The following is a 23,290-nucleotide window of genomic DNA, read 5'->3' as shown; positions in this document are numbered from 1 at the left end:
ATTGTTTCCTGCTATGAATTTGTGTGTGTTTTTTCTTTGCAGATTGTCCTAATTGCTTCCGCTTCTCCTCTGCCCTCCAAAAAAGCGTGCTCAGCCAAGTAATGCCGACCCCTGAGATTGCTGGGAACGGCTCTTTCTGAGCACTGCGCCTAATGGGCCGGTAGCAGAGTGGGACAGGATGGACATTTTTCCTGTTTAGCAGGAACACGTTCCTCTGGACAGAGACCGACTAAGCCATTAAGAATCGGGGCACATTTTCGGAAAAACAGGGAGGGGTATTGCAGACTAGCCCTTGACAGTGCTGATTCTGAAACTATTATCTCCCTTAAGACTGACTCTGACCCAGCCCTAATACCATTTCAAGTGCTCTGACGCATATTGTGCTCTCGAAATCGCCTAATATGCGGTCGACTGTTCCCCACACTTATAAATTCCCTGTAGTAGGCCGAATGACATGCGGCTGACGAGGCTCCGGTCCTACTCGGGCAATCACAGTTACAGCATCTGCAGAACTAACACATTGCCCTAGGCCAGGCCTCCGCCGCGCCGGCCCTTCGTGGTTGGCTGGTCGAGCACATTCCGCAGGGGCATAGATAAGCATCCCCGCGCCAGACATCGAGTCCAGAAATCTCCGAGCCTTAGGCACACGCTCTGCCCGGCTGCCCCCTCCACTTCACACGGCAGTGAATCACACAGCGAGAGATAAGAACTGAGAAGGAGTCAGCGCTCGTGATGTGTGAAAAGTTCAAGCAGGACACCTCTCTTAACCATCTGGATTGCATTACATGGGCACTCTGACAGCTCCTAATTAAGATTAATCACTCTGCCGTGCTCGTTCTCTAACAGAATATTCCACATCGGGCACGCGTAAATTACTTACAGCCTATCACGTCAACGCTACTAAATACACAGCACAGCGAAGACGAATCACTAGGCAGATGCCATAAAAAACTAAGGAATGTGCCAGCCGGACCCCTTTCTGCATTTTTTTTTTAACACATAAGAGCTCGGAAGCTCCGCCTCCACTTCGTGGTGGCTTAGGCCCGAGCCCTAAAAATATGACTTTGGGGATTTTCCATTGCTAGGACATGTTAAACATAAAATATATATGTCATACTTTTTAAAAACTATGCACCCTGACCTAGGATATGTAAAACAAACTATACATGTGCTACATTTTAAATATCATGCACCCTGCCGCATGAGCAAGTAGGACCCTACTTAGGGTAACTTAAAACTATTAAAAAGGAAGGCTTAGGCCTAAATAAAGATTTATTTTGTCAGGCCAAATTGGCAGTTTAAAACTGCACACCAGTGTGCAGGGGCAGGCCTGAACACATGCTCTGATTTGTAACTCTAGTAGTGGCACATGTCCTACAGTCCCCCAGTGACATAAAACTTACAAATACTTGGTACACTTTTAAGGTAAGTTAAATATGCCAATCAGGAGTATAGCCATTTTTGACACATCTGAGGAATCAGAACACGTACACTTGGGACTGGTTAGCAGAGTCCCAGTGCACAGAGTCAAAAAGACAGCAGCATCAGTCCCCAAAGAAATGTGGGTGATTATGTCAAAAAGAGACATTTTCTTGCACAAAACCTATTGCTATTTGTTATTGTGTTACATTCAGAAGAATCACCTATTAATTCCTTTAGGCCTGGGAGTCTATTATAGTTATAAGAGTATCATGATCATTTTCAAGTCAAGGCATGTGATGAATATTTAAGGTAACCATCCAGGCGTTGATGCTACTTATATCAAAGTTAATCCTATCATTTTGTTATGGTCTGCTTTTAAAGCATATTGCAGATTCAATTAAGATAGTCATTTGATCTGAGTAATATAATTTAGGCAACATACTTACAGACTTTAACGACAGCTGAAAAACAGTCTCACTGTCTGTCATTTGCGTCACACTTTTCTGTCCTAATGACATCCACCCATCATTTCCAGAACGAACACTCAGGAAATCATAGATGGGCATAGGAGCCTCCACAGTTTCATCGTCTGAGATTGTATTCATCTCATCGTCCTCCAGGGTCTCCACACTTATGTTGTGAACACTGCTGAAAAGGTATCTGCAAAAAACACACATTGCAAGGCTGAGATAAGTTGTTTGTCTTTAAACTGATGATCAAATTAATCTGCGTTTTGCTTATAATCCTACTGGATATGATTATTGAATGGGTCAGCATATTTCTATGGCACATAATGTGAATGAAAATCTACATAAGTCATTGCCTGAATCCAAGATCATCCGATCCTTGATAGAGGAGGTTGCAGGGTCTTATTAAGAAAACAATTGTAAGGATCTGTCACATGGACTCAGAGATCCAAGAATAGCTGATAAACAGCTTCAATTGGGAACTGCATAGAAACACTAGGATGATTCAGAGCATAGGGTTCTAAGCTCAGATCAAACTTTCTTCAGTGAGCACCACTTAAAGCTACTTCATCACCGACCACCCTGAAGTTAATGCTCTAATAACACATCCATCATCCTGAAGAATCCCCCATCCACAACACCACGTCCAATGGTCTATTACTATGCTCTGACTGCCCTGTACTATTAAACTCGAAATAGTCTACCATATAAATTGCCTGGTTTACACTCCACTATTCAATCCAATGTAGTGTACCGCTTGTATTTACCTTCATACAATGTTTCTGTTCATGATTCTATTCAATTAAATAAATACTAATATAAAAGCCTGCACATATAGACTCTTTCTTTTTTTCAGACAAGGATTTGCTGTGGCCATCTGGTGCAAAAAAAGTGTCATTTATTTACAGTATCAAACATATATTTATTATGCACAACCATAAACAGCAGTTTTAAAACAAATCACCTAAATTCAGAACATCTATGCTGTTGACAAGAAAGAAGCTAAAGCTGAGTTGGAGAACAGCATAACAGTTTAGGTGGCCGCAGTGGGACGATATCTCATATAGGAAAATATAAATGCTTTTGAGATAAGTGTGTCCAACATAATTTGAACTCTGGGATGTGTCAATACAAGTACTCTTGCTAAGCAAGACAGCAGGATATAGAAGGAGACCCAAGGATGGGATCCAGGCCTTAGTATGTAGAGCAAATGTGATAAGCAAATATGAGGCTAGCAAAAAGCCATGTTAGGAAGTATTTGGTCTGGGAGACAGAATGAAATATTGCTCCCACTGGTATGGAGATACCACAACGTGTTTATGGGTGACAGTCTGTGAAAGCAGTACACTTAAGTAAGTATTGGATTGGTTACAACAGCACCACTCCAATTACCCTATGAATGACACTTTCAGATCTGCAGTATGAAATGTCTACTCAACCACATTCATGGAGTTTGATATGGTTATTAGGTGGAAAGGGGATATGATGCAAAAATAATGAAAATTGGGTTGACTTCAATATCTTTTTTTTTTTTTTTTTTTTCAGTTTAATAAAGTTTTTTATTAAGCATAAGAAAAATGATACATCATAATATCACAACATAAGATAACACAAAGTCAATAGGAGATAATCATGAAAGACACTTTTTGAGAATAGAAAAAGAAAAACGGTAAAGTAAAATCATGTAATTGAAGAAAAATCTTATAGAGAGGAAAAAAGAAAAAGAATGAAAGAGAAAAAGAGGAGGAGAGAAAGAGAAAGGAGGGAAGGGGGGTTAAGGGGGGGGAGAAGAGGATAAGAAGGTGGAGAAAGGTAGCCAAGTAAGATCAGACTTAATTTTTAAGGTGACAGACGAAGAAGAAGCAATAGCAATTCTATGCTCATCACACACAAAATTCCACCAAGTCTGCACAGACAATTTAGAGTTATCCTTCCAGCAAGACAGGATTACTTTGTATGCAGTTGCAATGAATAGGTCAAACAATTTTGCATTATAAGAGTGTAAGTCCAAAACATCAGATATAGAACCTAGAAAAATATGCAACGATGAAAATGGTTCAGAAAAGTGAAAAATACGCATACAGTATTTCCAAACTGATTTCCAAAAGGTGAGAACTCGTGGGCATTCAAATAAGAGGTGTTTGAGTGTACCTGGGTGAGATGAACAGGACCAACAAAGGGGAGAGGAGGAAGGGGAGAATTTGGTAATGTGTACTGGGGTAAACAGAACTCTGTGGTAAATGAAAAAAAGTGATTGAGTAATACGGGCCGAAACCGAAGTCTTAAACAGTTTGGACCATAATCGATTCCAAGTATCAATAGATAACGATAAAGAGAAATCAGTTTCCCAAGCAACTTCATGAACAGTTTTAGGTCTAGGACCAACATTCTCTACTAACATTTTATAAATCAACGCAGCTTTGGGTATTTGTTGAGTAAACAACGGGTAAAGAGGGGTGGAAGGAGTAAGGGAAGGAAGGGTATCAAACGAAGGCAGGGTAGATAGGTGAGACACAATGGCATTCGTAATAATATCAAAAGACTTCAATATCTTAACATGTGAAAGGATTATCCATATCTACAAAGATGACTCAGTCTACAATAATTCCAGTCCTGGCGCACTCAATTTAGGTCCAGATGTACGTACAGACAGGTTGTAAATAAAGGATTCAAATTCTGCCCTGACCTGTCTGTAATTTTCCAATGCAACCTGTTAGACCTGGCATCTTTGGTGTGGTTCCCCCCTAACTTTTTGTCTTCAGACCTCCTGTTTTTGCTGAGTTTGTTTTTGCTGGTCTTAGGACTCTGCACAATTTACTACTGCTAACCAGTGCTAAAGTGCTTGTGCTCTCTCATTAAAACATGTTTTTCTGTGGTATTTTCACATTATTACTGTTTGAAGTATTGCAAAAATACTTAACACATTGCCTCTACGTTAAGCCTGACTGGTATTTGCCACGCTACCAGAAGGTTGAGCATAGATTAATTTAGGGTTGGCTTGTGCTTTACCCTGACAAGAATTGTGGTTGTTGCTTGACCAGGGCTCACACCTAAGTCAACTAACAACACTACTTCTTACACAACAACCTATGTACTAATATGTCTTGTAGCAAATTATCCACTCACACTGTATTGTGCCATGATGAGTGTAATTAATATTAGTTAGGTAGTTCACTATTTGTGACCCCTCTGATTGTCACAGGGATGGTGGCCTACAGGGAACAGCACACCTCCAACATTGGGTTTACATTTCCAAACAGGAAAACATTTTTATCAAAGCAGTCTGTGCTCCTTAAAATAAACAGTGCTGCTTTAAAATAAAACGCTTACAGTTCAGGACGACATCAGTGGGAGCAGTTAAGAGCCTTCTGGGCCACTGCCTGCTCCCCCTAGACTGTCTTACACAATTCCCAAAGGGGAAGCTGCCTCATAGGGGACATTTATTTGAAAATCATAAGAAGGAAGGGATAATCCTTTCATATCCCCTCCTAAATGTAATTAAAAATGAATGGTTTTTAAAGAATAATTCAGAATTGCAAAGGCGATTTAACGAATGGCAAAACACAATTTTACTTTGTGGCTGCAAGCTGTGTGATTTTGTAAATTGCAAAGTTTGCGACCACAAAATAGTTTTGTACATTTGTCCCTTAGTTCTTTATTATCTTCCAGCAATATCACTCCACCAGCAACTCATTGTGAGATGTGGCCTCATTAACAAAAAAATCGATGTATTTTCCAATTAATCATTTGTCTCAACATAATTCTGGTACTAAAAACTGGTTGTGGTTTTCCTTGGGATAGAAGTGTATATGCAGGAGTTCTTTTAGACTCAGCTGAGTAGTTATTGAGTCACCCCAGAAACCTGCAAAGAGCACACTGGGTGACTCCATAGAGTCAAGGTGGAAGCTAGCAAGTAGCTGCAACACTGCAGTAATTATCACCATATTACTCTGCAACTGCTATGTTTTACTTGGGAACACAAGTATTGATGTACATGGATTGAAAGAATATTCTTTATAGCTTCATGAATCCCTTGCAATTCAATGTATTTTGTTTACAGCCTCTGAATTTTACTTATGCCCGCTGAATAAAAAAATGAAGTCCCTCACACAGTGAGGGGGCGCATTTTATTGACAGCTGTCACCAAGGAAGCCAAGACTTGTAGTCCAAGCCACTTCATCCTGCACCATCTGTAAAGTACTGAGGCAGAACAGAGTCTCCCTTTACGGCTCAGCAGACTAAGGATCACCTGAAACCAGGACCTAGTTTATTGATCCTACTAAGAGGTTTAGCACAGTACATGATTTCACCCCTTGTTCTTGTGCAACACTTCCAGCAGGGTAGTATGCAGCATCAACATCTAATGGGAATGTGTTACTCAATTAGAGATGGCCCATAATAGCAATGACATGGCAGCAAGAGGAAAAAGGGCAGGCTAGACAAACACAAATGTTTACCCTTATGTATGTATGATTGTTACCCAAACAAAACAGCACAGAGTTTCAGGTTCAAGAAGTACTCTAATTAAACTGGACAAAATGTATTTCAATTAAAATAAAATGGGATTCAAATTTTCAAAGAACGTGATTTTTGGGCCCCACTCTGATTTCGTCTTGAGAAGGCAGATGATTTCTTGCCTGCTATCATCATAAAATTACCTGAGATGATGCTGGAGATACTTCACATCCCAGGGGTGACTGAGCAGTGAGAGAAGGGCCAAATCACTCAGGAAATAGAAGCGTGGGAAGGCCTGCCTCATCCGGTTCAGGTAGGAGGTGAGCGACCGGAAACAGATTTCCAGCTCTTCTTGGACATGCTTAAGAATGACCTCTTTGGGGACATCTCCGGCACAGCAGCACTGGAGACGAAACATGCAATGTGTCATTCATGGAAATGCAGCACACTCAACTTATACAGTGTATTATATTATAAACATTATCACATAAAAATGATTTAGGGCTAGATGTACTAAGGTTCTGGTTGCCAAAACTAGTAACAATTTGAGACCAGAAACGTATTTGAAATTAAAAGTATGAACTAATATATTGATTCATAAAATAAGCATTCGGATCCAGCCACAATTTGACCTATCTAGAATTCATTAGGTAGATCAGAAATTGAGATTCTTCGTTTGTTCAAAGTCACAGGGATTGTGGCCTGCAAGTGTCAGCAGACCATCAAGCTTGTGACCGTTTTAAAATAAAGGAAACTTTAAAGTTCCCAATGGTTGCTTTAAAAAAAATCTTTTTTAAATAATTTCACTGGGATTTGGCAGTGGGCACTTGGACTACTGTCTACTCCCCCAGAAACTTTTTCAACAATTCACAAAGGGGAAGAGGTCAGTAATTGTTCAGTGGGTTGCATCTAGAATTTCATTAATACATCCGATAACACTTCGTTATTTGGAAGGTATGCTCAAAACATGCCCCAGTCAAATGCGGAATCAGTATCCAGTTGCAAGCCCATAGGTTCTATAACCGAGGCACACATGGTTGAACCATGCGTGCCTCTACAACTCGGACGCAACCATGAATGTGTCTTAACCATACATTCCTTTACCGTGCATGCCTTTACAATGATTTTTGTTGTAAAGTTATGATTACAAAAGGAATATGCGTGGTAAAGCCCCAAAAATCACACATACACTAGACACCCACTTGTCCCTGACTACCTCACCAAGCCCCATCCCAATCGAATCACAGGAAAGGGTTCGACTTTTATCTCAAACACACCAAATTGGGGCCAAACCTTGCCAACTCCTTTATGCATGAAACGTGCCCTGAGCCTTAACCTCACCTAGCCAAACCTCGCCAAATCCTATAAACACGAAACTGAAACAGGACCTGAGCCCTAAACTTGTGGAACCCTAGCCCACTCCAACCCTAAGCTCTAAAAATTATGCCCACCTGAGCACTAAAATTAACCCCTCCCTAAAAACTACTCCCCCCTCCCAAACCCGGCCCTAGCCCCCCCCAACCAGGGAATAATGCAGAATTCCATTATTTAAGCACCACAGCACATATGGGGCAGCTAACCACACTTTGCACTTTTTGGGACTTGCTCAAGGAACTACAAGCCCCAAGATCCTTTGCCTGATCCCAGAAGGAGGGCTCCATCGCCACGCTCTTAAGTGATGTGAGACCGCTGGAAGTGCCCAGGCGCATAACCGGGAAAGCCCAGGCGACTAGTGGGCCACCCCGTGGTCTTAAATTCTCAAGTTACAGAGGTACTGTTGTTTTTATTGCTTTTGATACTGTTTCATCATTTTCTTTCTACGATAGTGAAACGCAAAGCCTCTGTACCTTTTAAGCCTGGTCCTAACTCTTCCCTGGATGGGAACATTAAACGTGCAGTGGGCTCATTAAGCAAGGAGATAGAACATGTGGAGTGCCGCTTATCTGCTACTATGGCTGCAGGTCCTGGGACAATTTCACCTTTAGAGACAGACTCTCAGGTTGTATGAGGTGCTGTCTTGGTGCCTCCCCAGGGGCAATTGCGTGAGTCATCACCTCCTCTCGCAACTTCTCCTGCTGATCCTGGGCAGAATCTACTACATCCGCTGTGCTGGACATAAACTTTTTCCAGGGGAAATTATCAGACTGTGTGAACAGTGTTGTTGAAAGTTTGCTATCCCCTATTTAGGCCCGGTTAAGGCCATCAAAGAACTTTTATATAATATTAAGTTAGGACTTTCCATCACACCTGATAGGTTAGAAGCCCAACCTACTCAAGCAACGGCCCAAGGGGTTTTGCACCTGTGTCTCGTCTCGTCCCCAAATTAGCACAATCTTCCTTCTAATTCTTCAAATGATAGGCTTTGGGTCACACTCTTCTTGCCCTTCATTGTCATCTTTCACAGCACTTCCATTCTCAGGTTGCCTCTGGGGCCTGCAGCATGGCTGGGCTCCATACTCAGACGGGGAATTCAAATGTGAGTGGGCTCACTACCCAACCAGCCTCAAATGATTGGTACTAACAGTCCGATTAGGACCCATAGTAGCTTTTTGCCCCTAAAGCCCTCTTGGGGAATTCAGCTCAGTTTACAAGGACTAGGGGGTTCAAATTAACAAGGGAGATGTTTCAACAAAGTTACTATTAAATTACCTCCTGCCTGTTTTTCTAATGTTGCGATAATGATAAATGTTCCTCTTCTGTCCCAGGGTTATTTTCCAGGTTTCCAAGGCTGACGAAATTCACTTGTTTGGATGGCCCTACTGCTCATACCCCTCATTCCCCCTGCCTTAATTTTGTGACTACGGCTTATTTCTCTGTTCCTGCTCCCTTTAACCCCTCTTTGCCATCTAAGGCAGTCCAGTTGATACCATTTACAGCCAGATTGATCAAACAAAAATACGCTCGCAAAGGGCCAGATTCTGAGAATCTGGCCCTTTGCGAGCGGTATTTTTACATTTGGGATGCATCATCCCAAATGCAAAAATGGCTAATTAAGAATTCGCTAAATTGCGATTCTTTGTATTTAAGGAATCTTAAATTGAGATTCCTTAAATGCAATGCATGAAAGTGAAAAAAATAGCGAATTCGCTATTAGGGCACGCAAATTACCGTGAAGTACAACTTCATGGTAATTTGCAAAAACTTTGAAAAATGCACTAAAGTGCATATTTCAAAGTTTCATGTGGTACACACACATGCCCCAAGGGCATGTGTGTGCGCAACCTATGTGCACACAATTAATTATAGAAGACGGTGTGCCAGCAAGAGAATTTGTTTTATCTGAATCAATCACAGATTATAGACATATAGGTTAATCAATTCTTGTTGTCTATCCAACCCAAATGGTATCTGTTTGCTATTATTTGAGTCTCACTGCTCAAGATGAAGAAACAAATCAATAGAATGAAAGAAATTGCTACACGGGAAGTTGATTTTATGAAAAAATTGATTATTTTTATGCATTTTGAAGGGTACAGTTAAATAATTAAAATTGAATATACAAAATATTTCAAATGAACAGGAATTAAATCAATCACTCCATTAATCCATCTGAACTGAAGTCCAGTCCTGCAAAAGTTATCATCAACGACTCTTATGTTACACAGAAGGAATGACGTTGCGTAGATTTAATTAAAATGAAAACGATCTGGACAATTTGGTCGACGTTTCGGTCTTATAGTTGTTTATTTATTTATTTTAAAGCTTTTATAACGCGCTCTATTACTAAAAAAAATAGTATCCTGGCGCGTTGAAGGCAGAGCAGTGTGGGGGAGAACAAAATATCTGGAAATACTGATAATAGGGAGTTTTTAGACAGTGATATTGAAGAGGTGGGTTTTAAGGCCTTTCTTGAAAGCACTAAGAGTCGATGCAGTTTTTAAAAAAAGAGGAAGAGTATTCCAGGATTTTGCTGCTCTCACTGAGATTGATTGGCCGCCGAGTCTGGAGAATTTGAACTTGGGAACAGACATTTGGCACAAATTGGCCGATCGCAGAGGGCGGTTAGGGACATACAGGTAGAACTTTTTTCTCAGGTAGACAGGGCCAGCTTGGTGGATAGCTCGATATGCCAACACTAGAATTTTAAACAAAATCCTGTGAGCAACTGGGAGCCAGTGAAGAGCACGGAGAAGGGGACGAGCACTGGAACGCCTTGGGACATTAAACAAAAGTCTGGCAGCGGCATTCTGAATAACCTGAAGACGGTGAATCAGGTAAGCCGGCAAACCAGAAAACAGTCCATTCGCGTAATCCAACCTAGAGAGTATTAACGCCCGAATAACAGTCTCTTTAGCTTCTTTCAGTAAAAGAGGGAAGAACCTGCGTAGAGTCTTTAAGGTAGAAAAACAGACCCCCGTGACTTTATTTATATGGTCCTCAAACTTAAGGTTCTTACCGAACCACACCCCCAATTGTTGACTCCTTAAGACCATCTTCAGGACAATCAATAATTGCATAGAAATGTGACCCCCTGGAAAGATCTCTATGGTGTTACCAACTCGTAAATTGTTCGTGAGTGTGCCTCTGTCTTCACGATTCTTAGATCTGTTTTGTCTATTTAATTTCTTAGAACCTGAGCGACGAATTCACATTGAAGTATCTCGTAGGTTTATCGTGCACTTGGTGTATCTTGACTCACAGCAAAGCCAACTCTCTCGAACCCGACGTGGTCTCGCGAGATTACAAATACTTTAATTATTTAACTGTACCCTTCAAAATACATGAAAATAATACATTTTTTCATAAAATCAACTTCCGTGTAGCAATTTATTTCATTCTATTGATTTGTTTCTTCATTTTGAGCAGTGAGACTCAAATAATAGCAAACAGATACCATTTGGGTTGGATAGACAACAAGAATTGATTAACTTATATGTCTATAATCTGTGATTGATTCAGATAAAACAAATTCCCTTGCTGGCACACCGTCTTCTATAATTAATTATCAGCCCAAGCGCGCGAGGGTCGATTGGGTAACCCACTGTCTTTCCACATATGTGCACACATCATTTCAGGGGTGCAACAGGGTGTCCTTTGGACACCCCTGCACCCATGAAATCGCAATCTCAATTTGCGAATCGCTAATTGCGAATAGCAAATTGAGATTGTCTTCCCATTCATTCCTATGGGCCTCTAGGCCCATAGGAATGAATGGAGAGATATTCCTTAATTGCAACTCGCAATTTGCGAGTCGCAATTAAGGAATTACTAGAAATCGCTATTTTTTTAGCGATTTCTTGATGCATAGCATTTTGCTATTCCTTAATAGCGATTCGGTATTTTTCACTATTAAGGATTAGCAAAATGTGTTCTTGATGAATCTGGGGGTATGTCCCTCTGATCTACCTGTAAAACCAACTAGTTCTGTCAATAATGGGATTTGCCATTTTACTTCATGGAAAATCTCTGGTTTCAAAACAAATTAACAGCCCCAGACTGGCATAACATTACCTCTATGTCACATATAATCTGCCTCTAGCAAACCTGGCGTGTGGAACGTACTCATGTTGAAGGTATTTTTTTCCTCTTTACTGATGCTTTCCCATCACCATAAAGTTGCAATAAAAGTTGTTTGCAGATCTTAATTTCAAATTTGTTACCTGTTATTATTAGAAGGCCTGCTGTTGCTTTCCCCGATTATAAATTTGTGTTTTTGTCCTTTTGGGGCAGGTCGGATTTAATGATAGTCAATTTGTTTGATTCCACCCTCTGTGATGTTGTTTCCGTCCTTGATGTTGACTTAGATGCATTTCTGCAGGTAAATCATTACAATTGCCGTTTTTTATGAGCTGGTGGTTTTAATATACATAAATGATCCCTCCCGGTGAGGAGTGTGTGTGGTATTACAAACACAGTGTGTCTGGGTGTTTCACACTTTCGTCACAACGCCAATGGGAAGTCCTTAAATTCTTTAATGTCTAAATATGATCTTTTGCTGTTTGAGAATTGTAATATATTGAATCGCTAGCTTTATTCTTTCATTGGTAGAGGTGCAAATACTACAATTGACCACATTTTAATTACCTCTACTGTGAGTTACTTTGTTTCCAGATATGAAGTAATTCAAACTGTAACGAGTGATCATAATCCAATTGTCTTATCTTTGTTTTTTTCATGGTGACAGCCGTAAAGTCTCCCCTCATGTAGCAAGTGTTGTCCCTGTTAGGCCTAACGACGTCCGTATTAAATGGTATGGGGTTGATCCCTTGTGTGTAATGCGGAAGCTGTAAGTCACAAATGTACGAAGTTTAAATATTATTTGGGCTTTGAGGTGGGCCACGTTCGGATGGTTCACACTTTTGAAATCATTGTTAGGACACCTAATTGTTTATTGACACGATCTACTATACCCAGGACCTCCAAGAGACATGGTTGGTTTGATCATTCATGTACACAGGCATCTAAAACGCTGAAGGAATACACTGTGATTAAGCAACTAAGAATACAATTTAACATGACTTTAGCCTTCAGGAAATAGGTGATGAGGAAAGAGGCCTGGTTAAATCTGGCCCATGCAGTAGAGACCAATGATGCTAATTTGTTTTAGAACATGGTTAATGCCCCTTTTTTAAAGAATGACTGTGCCTAAATTATCTTTGTTTGTCCCTCTCCAAGCACATGATGATAATTTTTCAAAGATCTGCTTCTCCCAGGAGCAACGACCTGAGTGGAGCCATTTGGTATCAGCGGATGATTGTATGAGTGTCCATCTAACCAGTAGCAGGACTCTTGTATTCACCTTGGATGAGGTCCTGCTAGACTTAGAAAGTTGCACCGGGTTAAAGCCCTTGGTCCTGATGGGGTGCTGGTTGGCAGTTCGGGCTGGACTGTTCCCATGGGGCACAGCTAGGGTCAAGACGGATTTGCATATGGATGGGTCTAAACTGAAATGGCATGGTGAGCAAAAAAAGGATGGATTTAGGCTCAGATCTCTGCACTGGGGTGAATGTATGACATTGTTCTGCATTCTGTCCATCAACTGTTGTATTTGAATTTGTCACCCCGAGTGGGACGGGTATGCTCAGACGTGAGTACCGTGCTCTCCATGCCACTGGAATCAAGCTATCCTGGCTGATGAGTCAAAAAGGGGGGTGGTGATGGACAGAGTATCTGAATTAAGCAGAACACTCCTACCCAGTCAAAAGATCAGGGCTTGATCCATCACCGTTTTTTAGCTCACTGCACCATCCCAGTTCAGAACCTGGCTACATGCAAATTAGTCTGACCCTGGCCCAGTGCATCATGGGAACAGGGCAGACCAAACTACCAAGCCAATTCTTTACTGGAAAGGAAACAAGCTTCCGGGGACCGGTTTCTGGCATTACAGCCGTCTTCGGCCCGGCTTGCTTGAATCCTGATGGTGCAGTGAGCAAGGGACTCACATCTGAGCATACCCTTCCACACTTGTGGTGGCCAAAACGATTCAAAAAGGGGGGTGGTGATGGACAGAGTATCTGAATTAAGCAGAACACTCCTACCCAGTCAAAAGATCAGGGCTTGATCCATCACCGTTTTTTAGCTCACTGCACCATCCCAGTTCAGAACCTGGCTACATGCAAATTAGTCTGACCGTGGCCCAGTGCATCATGGGAACAGGGCAGACCAAACTACCAAGCCAATTCTTTACTGGAAAGGAAACAAGCTTCCGGGGACCGGTTTCTGGCATTACAGCCGTCTTCGGCCCGGCTTGCTTGAATCCTGATGGTGCAGTGAGCAAGGGACTCACATCTGAGCATACCCTTGCACACTTGTGGTGGCCAAAACGATTCAAAAAGGGGGGTGGTGATGGACAGAGTATCTGAATTAAGCAGAACACTCCTACCCAGTCAAAAGATCAGGGCTTGATCCATCACCGTTTTTTAGCTCACTGCACCATCCCAGTTCAGAACCTGGCTACATGCAAATTAGTCTGACCCTGGCCCAGTGCATCATGGGAACAGGGCAGACCAAACTACCAAGCCAATTCTTTACTGGAAAGGAAACAAGCTTCCGGGGACTGGTTTCTGGCATTACAGCCGTCTTCGGCCCGGCTTGCTTGAATCCTGATGGTGCAGTGAGCAAGGGACTCACATCTGAGCATACCCTTCCACACTTGTGGTGGCCAAAACGATTCAAAAAGGGGGGTGGTGATGGACAGAGTATCTGAATTAGGCAGAACACTCCTACCCAGTCAAAAGATCAGGGCTTGATCCATCACCGTTTTTTAGCTCACTGCACCATCCCAGTTCAGAACCTGGCTACATGCAAATTTGTCTGACCCTGGCCCAGTGCATCATGGGAACAGGGCAGACCAAACTACCAAGCCAATTCTTTACTGGAAAGGAAACAAGCTTCCGGGGACCGGTTTCTGGCATTACAGCCGTCTTCGGCCCGGCTTGCTTGAATCCTGATGGTGCAGTGAGCAAGGGACTCACATCTGAGCATACCCTTCCACACTTGTGGTGGCCAAAACGATTCAAAAAGGGGGGTGGTGATGGACAGAGTATCTGAATTAAGCAGAACACTCCTACCCAGTCAAAATATCAGGGCTTGATCCATCACCGTTTTTTAGCTCACTGCACCATCCCAGTTCAGAACCTAGCTACGTGCAAATTAGTCTGACCCTGGCCCAGTGCATCATGGGAACAGGGCAGACCAAACTACCAAGCCAATTCTTTACTGGAAAGGAAACAAGATTCCGGGGACCGGTTTCTGGCATTACAGCCGTCTTCGGCCCGGCTTGCTTGAATCCTGATGGTGCAGTGAGCAAGGGACTCACATCTGAGCATACCCTTCCACACTTGTGGTGGCCAAAACGATTCAAAAAGGAGGGTGGTGATGGACAGAGTATCTGAATTAAGCAGAACACTCCTACCCAGTCAAAAGATCAGGGCTTGATCCATCACCGTTTTTTAGCTCACTGCACCATCCCAGTTCAGAACCTGGCTACATGCAAATTAGTCTGACCCTGGCCCAGTGCATCATGGGAACAGGGCAGACCAAACTACCAAGCCAATTCTTTACTGGAAAGGAAACAAGCTTCCGGGGACCGGTTTCTGGCATTACAGCCGTCTTCGGCCCGGCTTGCTTGAATCCTGATGGTGCAGTGAGCAAGGGACTCACATCTGAGCATACCCTTCCACACTTGTGGTGGCCAAAACGATTCAAAAAGGGGGGTGGTGATGGACAGAGTATCTGAATTAAGCAGAACACTCCTACCCAGTCAAAAGATCAGGGCTTGATCCATCACCGTTTTTTAGCTCACTGCACCATCCCAGTTCAGAACCTGGCTACATGCAAATTAGTCTGACCCTGGCCCAGTGCATCATGGGAACAGGGCAGACCAATATACGAGCATACCCTTCCACCATGAGTGTGGAAGGGTATGCTCAGACATGAGTCCCTTGCTCATTGCACCATCAGGATTCAAGCAAGCCGGGCCGAAGACGGCTGTAATGCCAGAAACCGGTCCCCGGAAGCTTGTTTCCTTGCCAGTGAAGAATTGGCTTGGTTGTTTGGTCTGCCCTGTTCCCATGATGCACTGGGCCTGGGACAGACTAATTTGCATATAGCCAGGTTCTGAACTGGGATGGTGCAGTGAGCTAAAAAACGGTGATGGATCAAGCCCTGATCTGTTGACTGGGTAGGAGTGTTCTGATTAACTCAGATACTCTGTCCATCACCACCCCCTTTTTGTAATTATTTTGGCCACCATGAGTGTGGAAGGGTATGCTCAGACGAATATTGGCAATCGCAGGGTGCACTACGTGGAGAGTAAGTAGATAGTTCAATGTAATGCTAGAAAATTCTGGGTGCCCTCGTAGGGTGGTGTTATCCGTCTGGAACACCTTCAAATATCAAGATTGTTGTGTATGCGGAACCCCGCAAAAACATCCCCTGATGAGGCACACCAATTGGGATCACTCGCAGGTGCTTCAAAGTTTTTTAATTTCTTTGTATAGTTGTATACAGGTAATCCCCTTAGGGGTAATTAGCTTCGATATTAAACATCATATCGTAAGATGATCAGAGTCATAATCCATATGGGTTTAAACATTGAGCTCCAATGCATTTCGGGCTTGACAGCCCTTGGTCACGGAGAGCTGAGGAGGAAGCGAAAGAAAGGAACGAGTAAGGCGGTGTGCTAAAACAATATAACGTTCAGGGTCGTGGAAAATTTTACAGTGAGGTAATATAAAGTGCACTCGTGCGTGGACAGTTGGTGAAGTTAGTCTAAGTTAAGGTGCTGGGTGAGATAATTTAAAGTGCACTAGTGCGTGGACACTTGGTAAAGGTGCTCGAAGTTCCCATGGCCATCCCAGAGAGTTGCAAAAACCATTGGTCATCGACTGTGAAGTAACTGTGATAAAGAATGAATATCACCTTGCCCTTTACCCTCTTCATTTTGTCACCTGTATCTTTTTACCTTTTTACCTGTATTTGTTCACATATGTTCCTTAACGTTTATTATGTCACCATTCTCGATCTAGGAAGATTTCACTACTTCTCACTACTTTATCTTGTCTATCTCTCCCGTGTTTATTTATCAGTATGCGCCAACACTCGCCTGTTTACGTTTATCACGGTAACACTCTTGGTCCAATAAGATTTCACCACTCAAAGATGGCCCCGCTCCCCACGGGACGAGTCCGTCATCTATGTCCATGTTAATATGTAGCCGGCCGCGTCATACGCGGTTTAGACGGCAAACGGATGACCGACGGTGAATGTCTCAGGACGCTACGCGTCTCCATGAAGTAAGAACCTAAATTATAGTTATATAATATTTTGTGAGTCTTCCCATGTCACTAGCGGTATTACCTCTACCACCCACCCGACCCAGCACCTTAACTTCGAGCACCTTTACCAAGTGTCCACGCACTAGTGCACTTTAAATTATCTCACCGACCCAGCACCTTAACTTAGACTAACTTCACCAACTGTCCACGCACGAGTGCACTTTATATTACCTCACTGTAAAATTTTCCACGACCCTGAACGTTATATTGTTTTAGCACACCGCCTTACTCGTTCCTTTCTTTCGCTTCCTCCTCAGCTCTCCGTGACCAAGGGCTGTCAAGCCCGAAATGCATTGGAGCTCAATGTTTAAACCCATATGGATTATGACTCTGATCATCTTACGATATGATGTTTAATATCGAAGCTAATTACCCCTAAGGGGATTACCTGTATACAACTATACAAAGAAATTAAAAAACTTTGAAGCACCTGCGAGTGATCCCAATTGGTGTGCCTCATCAGGGGATGTTTTTGCGGGGTTCCGCATACACAACAATCTTGAAGGGTATGCTCAGACATGAGTCCCTTGCTCATTGCACCATCAGGATTCAAGCAAGCCGGGCCGAAGACGGCTGTAATGCCAGAAACCGGTCCCCGGAAGCTTGTTTCCTTGCCAGTGAAGAATTGGCTTGGTAGTTTGGTCTGTCCTGTTCCCATGATGCACTGGGCCAGGGACAGACTAATTTGCATATAGCCAGGTTCTGAACTGGGATGGTGCAGTGAGCTAAAAAACGGTGACGGATCAAGCCCTGATCTGTTGACTGGGTAGGAGTGTTCTGATTAACTCAGATACTCTGTCCATCACCACCCCCTTTTTGTAATTATTTTGGCCACCATGAGTGTGGAAGGGTATGCTCAGACATGAGTCCCTTGCTCATTGCACCATCAGGATTCAAGCAAGCCGGCCCGAAGACGGCTGTAATGCCAGAAACCGGTCCCCGGAAGCTTGTTTCCTTGCCAGTGAAGAATTGGCTTGGTAGTTTGGTCTGCCCTGTTCCCATGATGCACTGGGCCAGGGACAGACTAATTTGCATATAGCCAGGTTCTGAACTGGGGTGGTGCAGTGAGCTAAAAAACGGTGATGGATCAAGCCCTGATCTGTTGACTGGGTAGGAGTGTTCTGATTAACTCAGATACTCTGTCCATCACCACCCCCTTTTTGTAATTATTTTGGCCACCATGAGTGTGGAAGGGTATGCTCAGACATGAGTCCCTTGCTCATTGCACCATCAGGATTCAAGCAAGCCGGGCCGAAGACGGCTGTAATGCCAGAAACCGGTCCCCGGAAGCTTGTTTCCTTGCCAGTGAAGAATTGGCTTGGTAGTTTGGTCTGCCCTGTTCCCATGATGCACTGGGCCAGGGACAGACTAATTTGCATATAGCCAGGTTCTGAACTGGGATGGTGCAGTGAGCTTAAAAACAGTGATGGATCAAGCCCTGATCTGTTGACTGGGTAGGAGTGTTCTGATTAACTCAGATACTCTGTCCATCACCACCCCCTTTTTGTAATTATTTTGGCCACCATGAGTGTGGAAGGGTATGCTCAGACATGAGTCCCTTGCTCATTGCACCATCAGGATTCAAGCAAGCCGGGCCGAAGACGGCTGTAATGCCAGAAACCGGTCCCCGGAAGCTTGTTTCCTTGCCAGTGAAGAATTGGCTTGGTAGTTTGGTCTGCCCTGTTCCCATGATGCACTAGGCCAGGGACAGACTAATTTGCATATAGCCAGGTTCTGAACTGGGATGGTGCAGTGAGCTAAAAAACGGTGATGGATCAAGCCCTGATCTGTTGACTGGGTAGGAGTGTTCTGATTAACTCAGATACTCTGTCCATCACCACCCCCTTTTTGTAATTATTTTGGCCACCATGAGTGTGGAAGGGTATGCTCAGACATGAGTCCCTTGCTCATTGCACCATCAGGATTCAAGCAAGCCGGGCCGAAGACGGCTGTAATGCCAGAAACCGGTCCCCGGAAGCTTGTTTCCTTGCCAGTGAAGAATTGGCTTGGTAGTTTGGTCTGCCCTGTTCCCATGATGCACTGGGCCAGGGACAGACTAATTTGCATATAGCCAGGTTCTGAACTGGGATGGTGCAGTGAGCTAAAAAACTGTGATGGATCAAGCCCTGATCTGTTGACTGGGTAGGAGTGTTCTGATTAACTCAGATACTCTGTCCATCACCACCCCCTTTTTGTAATTATTTTGGCCACCATGAGTGTGGAAGGGTATGCTCAGACATGAGTCCCTTGCTCATTGCACCATCAGGATTCAAGCAAGCCGGGCCGAAGACGGCTGTAATGCCAGAAACCGGTCCCCGGAAGCTTGTTTCCTTGCCAGTGAAGAATTGGCTTGGTAGTTTGGTCTGCCCTGTTCCCATGATGCACTGGGCCAGGGACAGACTAATTTGCATATAGCCAGGTTCTGAACTGGGATGGTGCAGTGAGCTAAAAAACGGTGATGGATCAAGCCCTGATCTGTTGACTGGGTAGGAGTGTTCTGATTAACTCAGATACTCTGTCCATCACCACCCCCTTTTTGTAATTATTTTGGCCACCATGAGTGTGGAAGGGTATGCTCAGACATGAGTCCCTTGCTCATTGCACCATCAGGATTCAAGCAAGCCGGGCCGAAGACGGCTGCAATGCCAGAAACCGGTCCCCGGAAGCTTGTTTCCTTGCCAGTGAAGACTTGGCTTGGTAGTTTGGTCTGCCCTGTTCCCATGATGCACTGGGCCAGGGACAGACTAATTTGCATATAGCCAGGTTCTGAACTGGGATGGTGCAGTGACCTAAAAAACGGTGATGGATCAAGCCCTGATCTGTTGACTGGGTAGGAGTGTTCTGATTAACTCAGATACTCTGTCCATCACCACCCCCTTTTTGTAATTATTTTGGCCACCATGAGTGTGGAAGGGTATGCTCAGACATGAGTCCCTTGCTCATTGCACCATCAGGATTCAAGCAAGCCGGGCCGAAGACGGCTGTAATGCCAGAAACCGGTCCCCGGAAGCTTGTTTCCTTGCCAGTGAAGAATTGGCTTGGTAGTTTGGTCTGCCCTGTTCCCATGATGCACTGGGCCAGGGACAGACTAATTTGCATATAGCCAGGTTCTGAACTGGGATGGTGCAGTGAGCTAAAAAACGGTGATGGATCAAGCCCTGATCTGTTGACTGGGTAGGAGTGTTCTGATTAACTCAGATACTCTGTCCATCACCACCCCCTTTTTGTAATTATTTTGGCCACCATGAGTGTGGAAGGGTATGCTCAGACATGAGTCCCTTGCTCATTGCACCATCAGGATTCAAGCAAGCCGGGCCGAAGACGGCTGTAATGCCAGAAACCGGTCCCCGGAAGCTTGTTTCCTTGCCAGTGAAGAATTGGCTTGGTAGTTTGGTCTGCCCTGTTCCCATGATGCACTGGGCCAGGGACAGACTAATTTGCATATAGCCAGGTTCTGAACTGGGATGGTGCAGTGAGCTAAAAAACGGTGATGGATCAAGCCCCGATCTGTTGACTGGGTAGGAGTGTTCTGATTAACTCAGATACTCTGTCCATCACCACCCCCTTTTTGTAATTATCCTGGCTGATGAGGGCTGAAAGCCCAAAACCGGTCCTAGGATGCTTGTTTCCAGTCCAGGGACGACCTGGCTTGGCAGTTCGGGCTGGACTGTTCCCATGGGGCACAGGGTCAAGACTGATTTGCATATGGCTGGGTCTAAACTGGAATGGCATGGTGAGCAGAAAAACGATGGATTTAGCCCCAGATCTCTGTACTGGGGTGAATGTATGACATTGTTCTGCATTCTGTCCATCAACTGTTGTTTTTGCATTTGTTACCCCGAGTGGGACGGGTATGCTCAGACGTGAGTCCTGTGCTCTCCATGCCACTGGAATCAAACTATCCTGGCTGATGAGGGCCGAAAGCCCAAAACTGGTCTTAGGATGCTTGTTTCGAGTCCAGGGAGGACCTGGCTTGGCAGTTCGGGCTGGACTGTTCCCATGGGGCACAGGGTCAAGACTGATTTGCATATGGCTGAGTCTAAACTGGAATGGCACGGTGAACAAAAAATGATGGATTTAGGCCCAGATCTCTGTACTGGGGTGAATGTGACATTGTTCTGCATTCTGTCCATCAACTGTTGTTTTTGCATTTGTCACCCCGAGTGGGACGGGTATGCTCAGACGTGAGTCCCGTGCTCTCCATGCCACTGGAATCAAGCTATCCTGGCTGATGAGGGCTGAAAACCCGAAACCGGTCTTAGGATGCTTGTTTCCAGTCCAGGGAGGACCTGGCTTGGTAGTTCGGTCTGGACTGTTCCCATGGGGCACAGGGTCAAGACTGATTTGCATATGGCTGGGTCTAAACTGGAATGGCATGGTGAGCAGAAAAACGATGGATTTAGGCCCAGATCTCTGTACTGGGGTGAATGTATGACATTGTTCTGCATTCTGTCCATCAACTGTTGTTTTTGCATTTGTTACCCCGAGTGGGACGGGTATACTCAGACGTGAGTCCTGTGCTCTCCATGCCACTGGAATCAAACTATCCTGGCTGATGAGGGCTGAAAGCCCAAAACCGGTCCTAGGATGCTTGTTTCCAGTCCAGGGACGACCTGGCTTGGCAGTTCGGGCTGGACTGTTCCCATGGGGCACAGGGTCAAGACTGATTTGCATATGGCTGGGTCTAAACTGGAATGGCATGGTGAGCAGAAAAACGATGGATTTAGGCCCAGATCTCTGTACTGGGGTGAATGTATGACATTGTTCTGCATTCTGTCCATCAACTGTTGTTTTTGCATTTGTTACCCCGAGTGGGACGGGTATGCTCAGACGTGAGTCCTGTGCTCTCCATGCCACTGGAATCAAACTATCCTGGCTGATGAGGGCCGAAAGCCCAAAACTGGTCTTAGGATGCTTGTTTCGAGTCCAGGGAGGACCTGGCTTGGCAGTTCGGGCTGGACTGTTCCCATGGGGCACAGGGTCAAGACTGATTTGCATATGGCTGAGTCTAAACTGGAATGGCACGGTGAACAAAAAATGATGGATTTAGGCCCAGATCTCTGTACTGGGGTGAATGTGACATTGTTCTGCATTCTGTCCATCAACTGTTGTTTTTGCATTTGTCACCCCGAGTGGGACGGGTATGCTCAGACGTGAGTCCCGTGCTCTCCATGCCACTGGAATCAAGCTATCCTGGCTGATGAGGGCTGAAAACCCGAAACCGGTCTTAGGATGCTTGTTTCCAGTCCAGGGAGGACCTGGCTTGGTAGTTCGGTCTGGACTGTTCCCATGGGGCACAGGGTCAAGACTGATTTGCATATGGCTGGGTCTAAACTGGAATGGCATGGTGAGCAGAAAAACGATGGATTTAGGCCCAGATCTCTGTACTGGGGTGAATGTATGACATTGTTCTGCATTCTGTCCATCAACTGTTGTTTTTGCATTTGTTACCCCGAGTGGGACGGGTATGCTCAGACGTGAGTCCTGTGCTCTCCATGCCACTGGAATCAAACTATCCTGGCTGATGAGGGCCGAAAGCCCAAAACTGGTCCTGGGGTGCTTGTTTCGAGTCCAGGGAGGACCTGGCTTGGCAGTTCAGGCTGGACTGTTCCCATGGGGCATAGGGTCAAGACTGATTTGCATATGGCTGAGTCTAAACTGGAATGGCACGGTGAACAAAAAATGATGGATTTAGGCCCAGATCTCTGTACTGGGGTGAATGTGACATTGTTCTGCATTCTGTCCATCAACTGTTGTTTTTGCATTTGTCACCCCGAGTGGGACGGGTATGCTCAGACGTGAGTCCTGTGCTCTCCATGCCACTGGAATCAAGCTATCCTGGCTGATGAGGGCTGAAAGCCCGAAACCGGTCTTAGGATGCTTGTTTCCAGTCCAGGGAGGACCTGGGTTGGCAGTTCGGTCTGGACTGTTCCCATGGGGCACATGGTCAAGACTGATTTGCATATGGCTGGGTCTAAGCTGAAATGGCATGGTGAGCAAAAAACAATGGATTTAGGCCCAGATCTCTGTACTAGGGTGAATGTATGATATTGTTATGCATTCTGTCCATCAACTGTTGTTTTTGCGGTTGATGCTTTTAAAGCATGGGTTAGTTATGGGGTACCAATCTAACTTGACTGTTTTATGTGGCAGCTGGGGGTATGATAC

The 23,290-nt window shown here is 44.4% G+C and overlaps 1 protein-coding gene across 1 annotated transcript in view; it reads right to left on the bottom strand.

The window, feature by feature from the left end:
* Positions 1 to 23,290, bottom strand: part of LOC144762435 (dynein axonemal heavy chain 5-like) — a 1,437,549-nt gene that overhangs the window by 852,572 nt on the left and 561,687 nt on the right. Inside the window, exons 41-42 of the mRNA XM_078647616.1 lie at positions 6,548 to 6,747; positions 1,869 to 2,082 (exon numbers count right to left, since the gene is read on the bottom strand). Of these exons, the coding sequence (XP_078503742.1) occupies positions 1,869 to 2,082; positions 6,548 to 6,747 (414 nt within the window). The remainder of the gene's footprint in view (positions 1 to 1,868; positions 2,083 to 6,547; positions 6,748 to 23,290) is intronic.

The sequence above is a fragment of the Lissotriton helveticus genome, chromosome 6, assembly GCF_964261635.1.
Source record: "Lissotriton helveticus chromosome 6, aLisHel1.1, whole genome shotgun sequence".
Classification (NCBI taxonomy): domain Eukaryota; kingdom Metazoa; phylum Chordata; class Amphibia; order Caudata; family Salamandridae; genus Lissotriton; species Lissotriton helveticus.
Note: the sequence above shows the minus strand (reverse complement) of the source record. Positions and strands in the feature narration are given on the sequence as shown.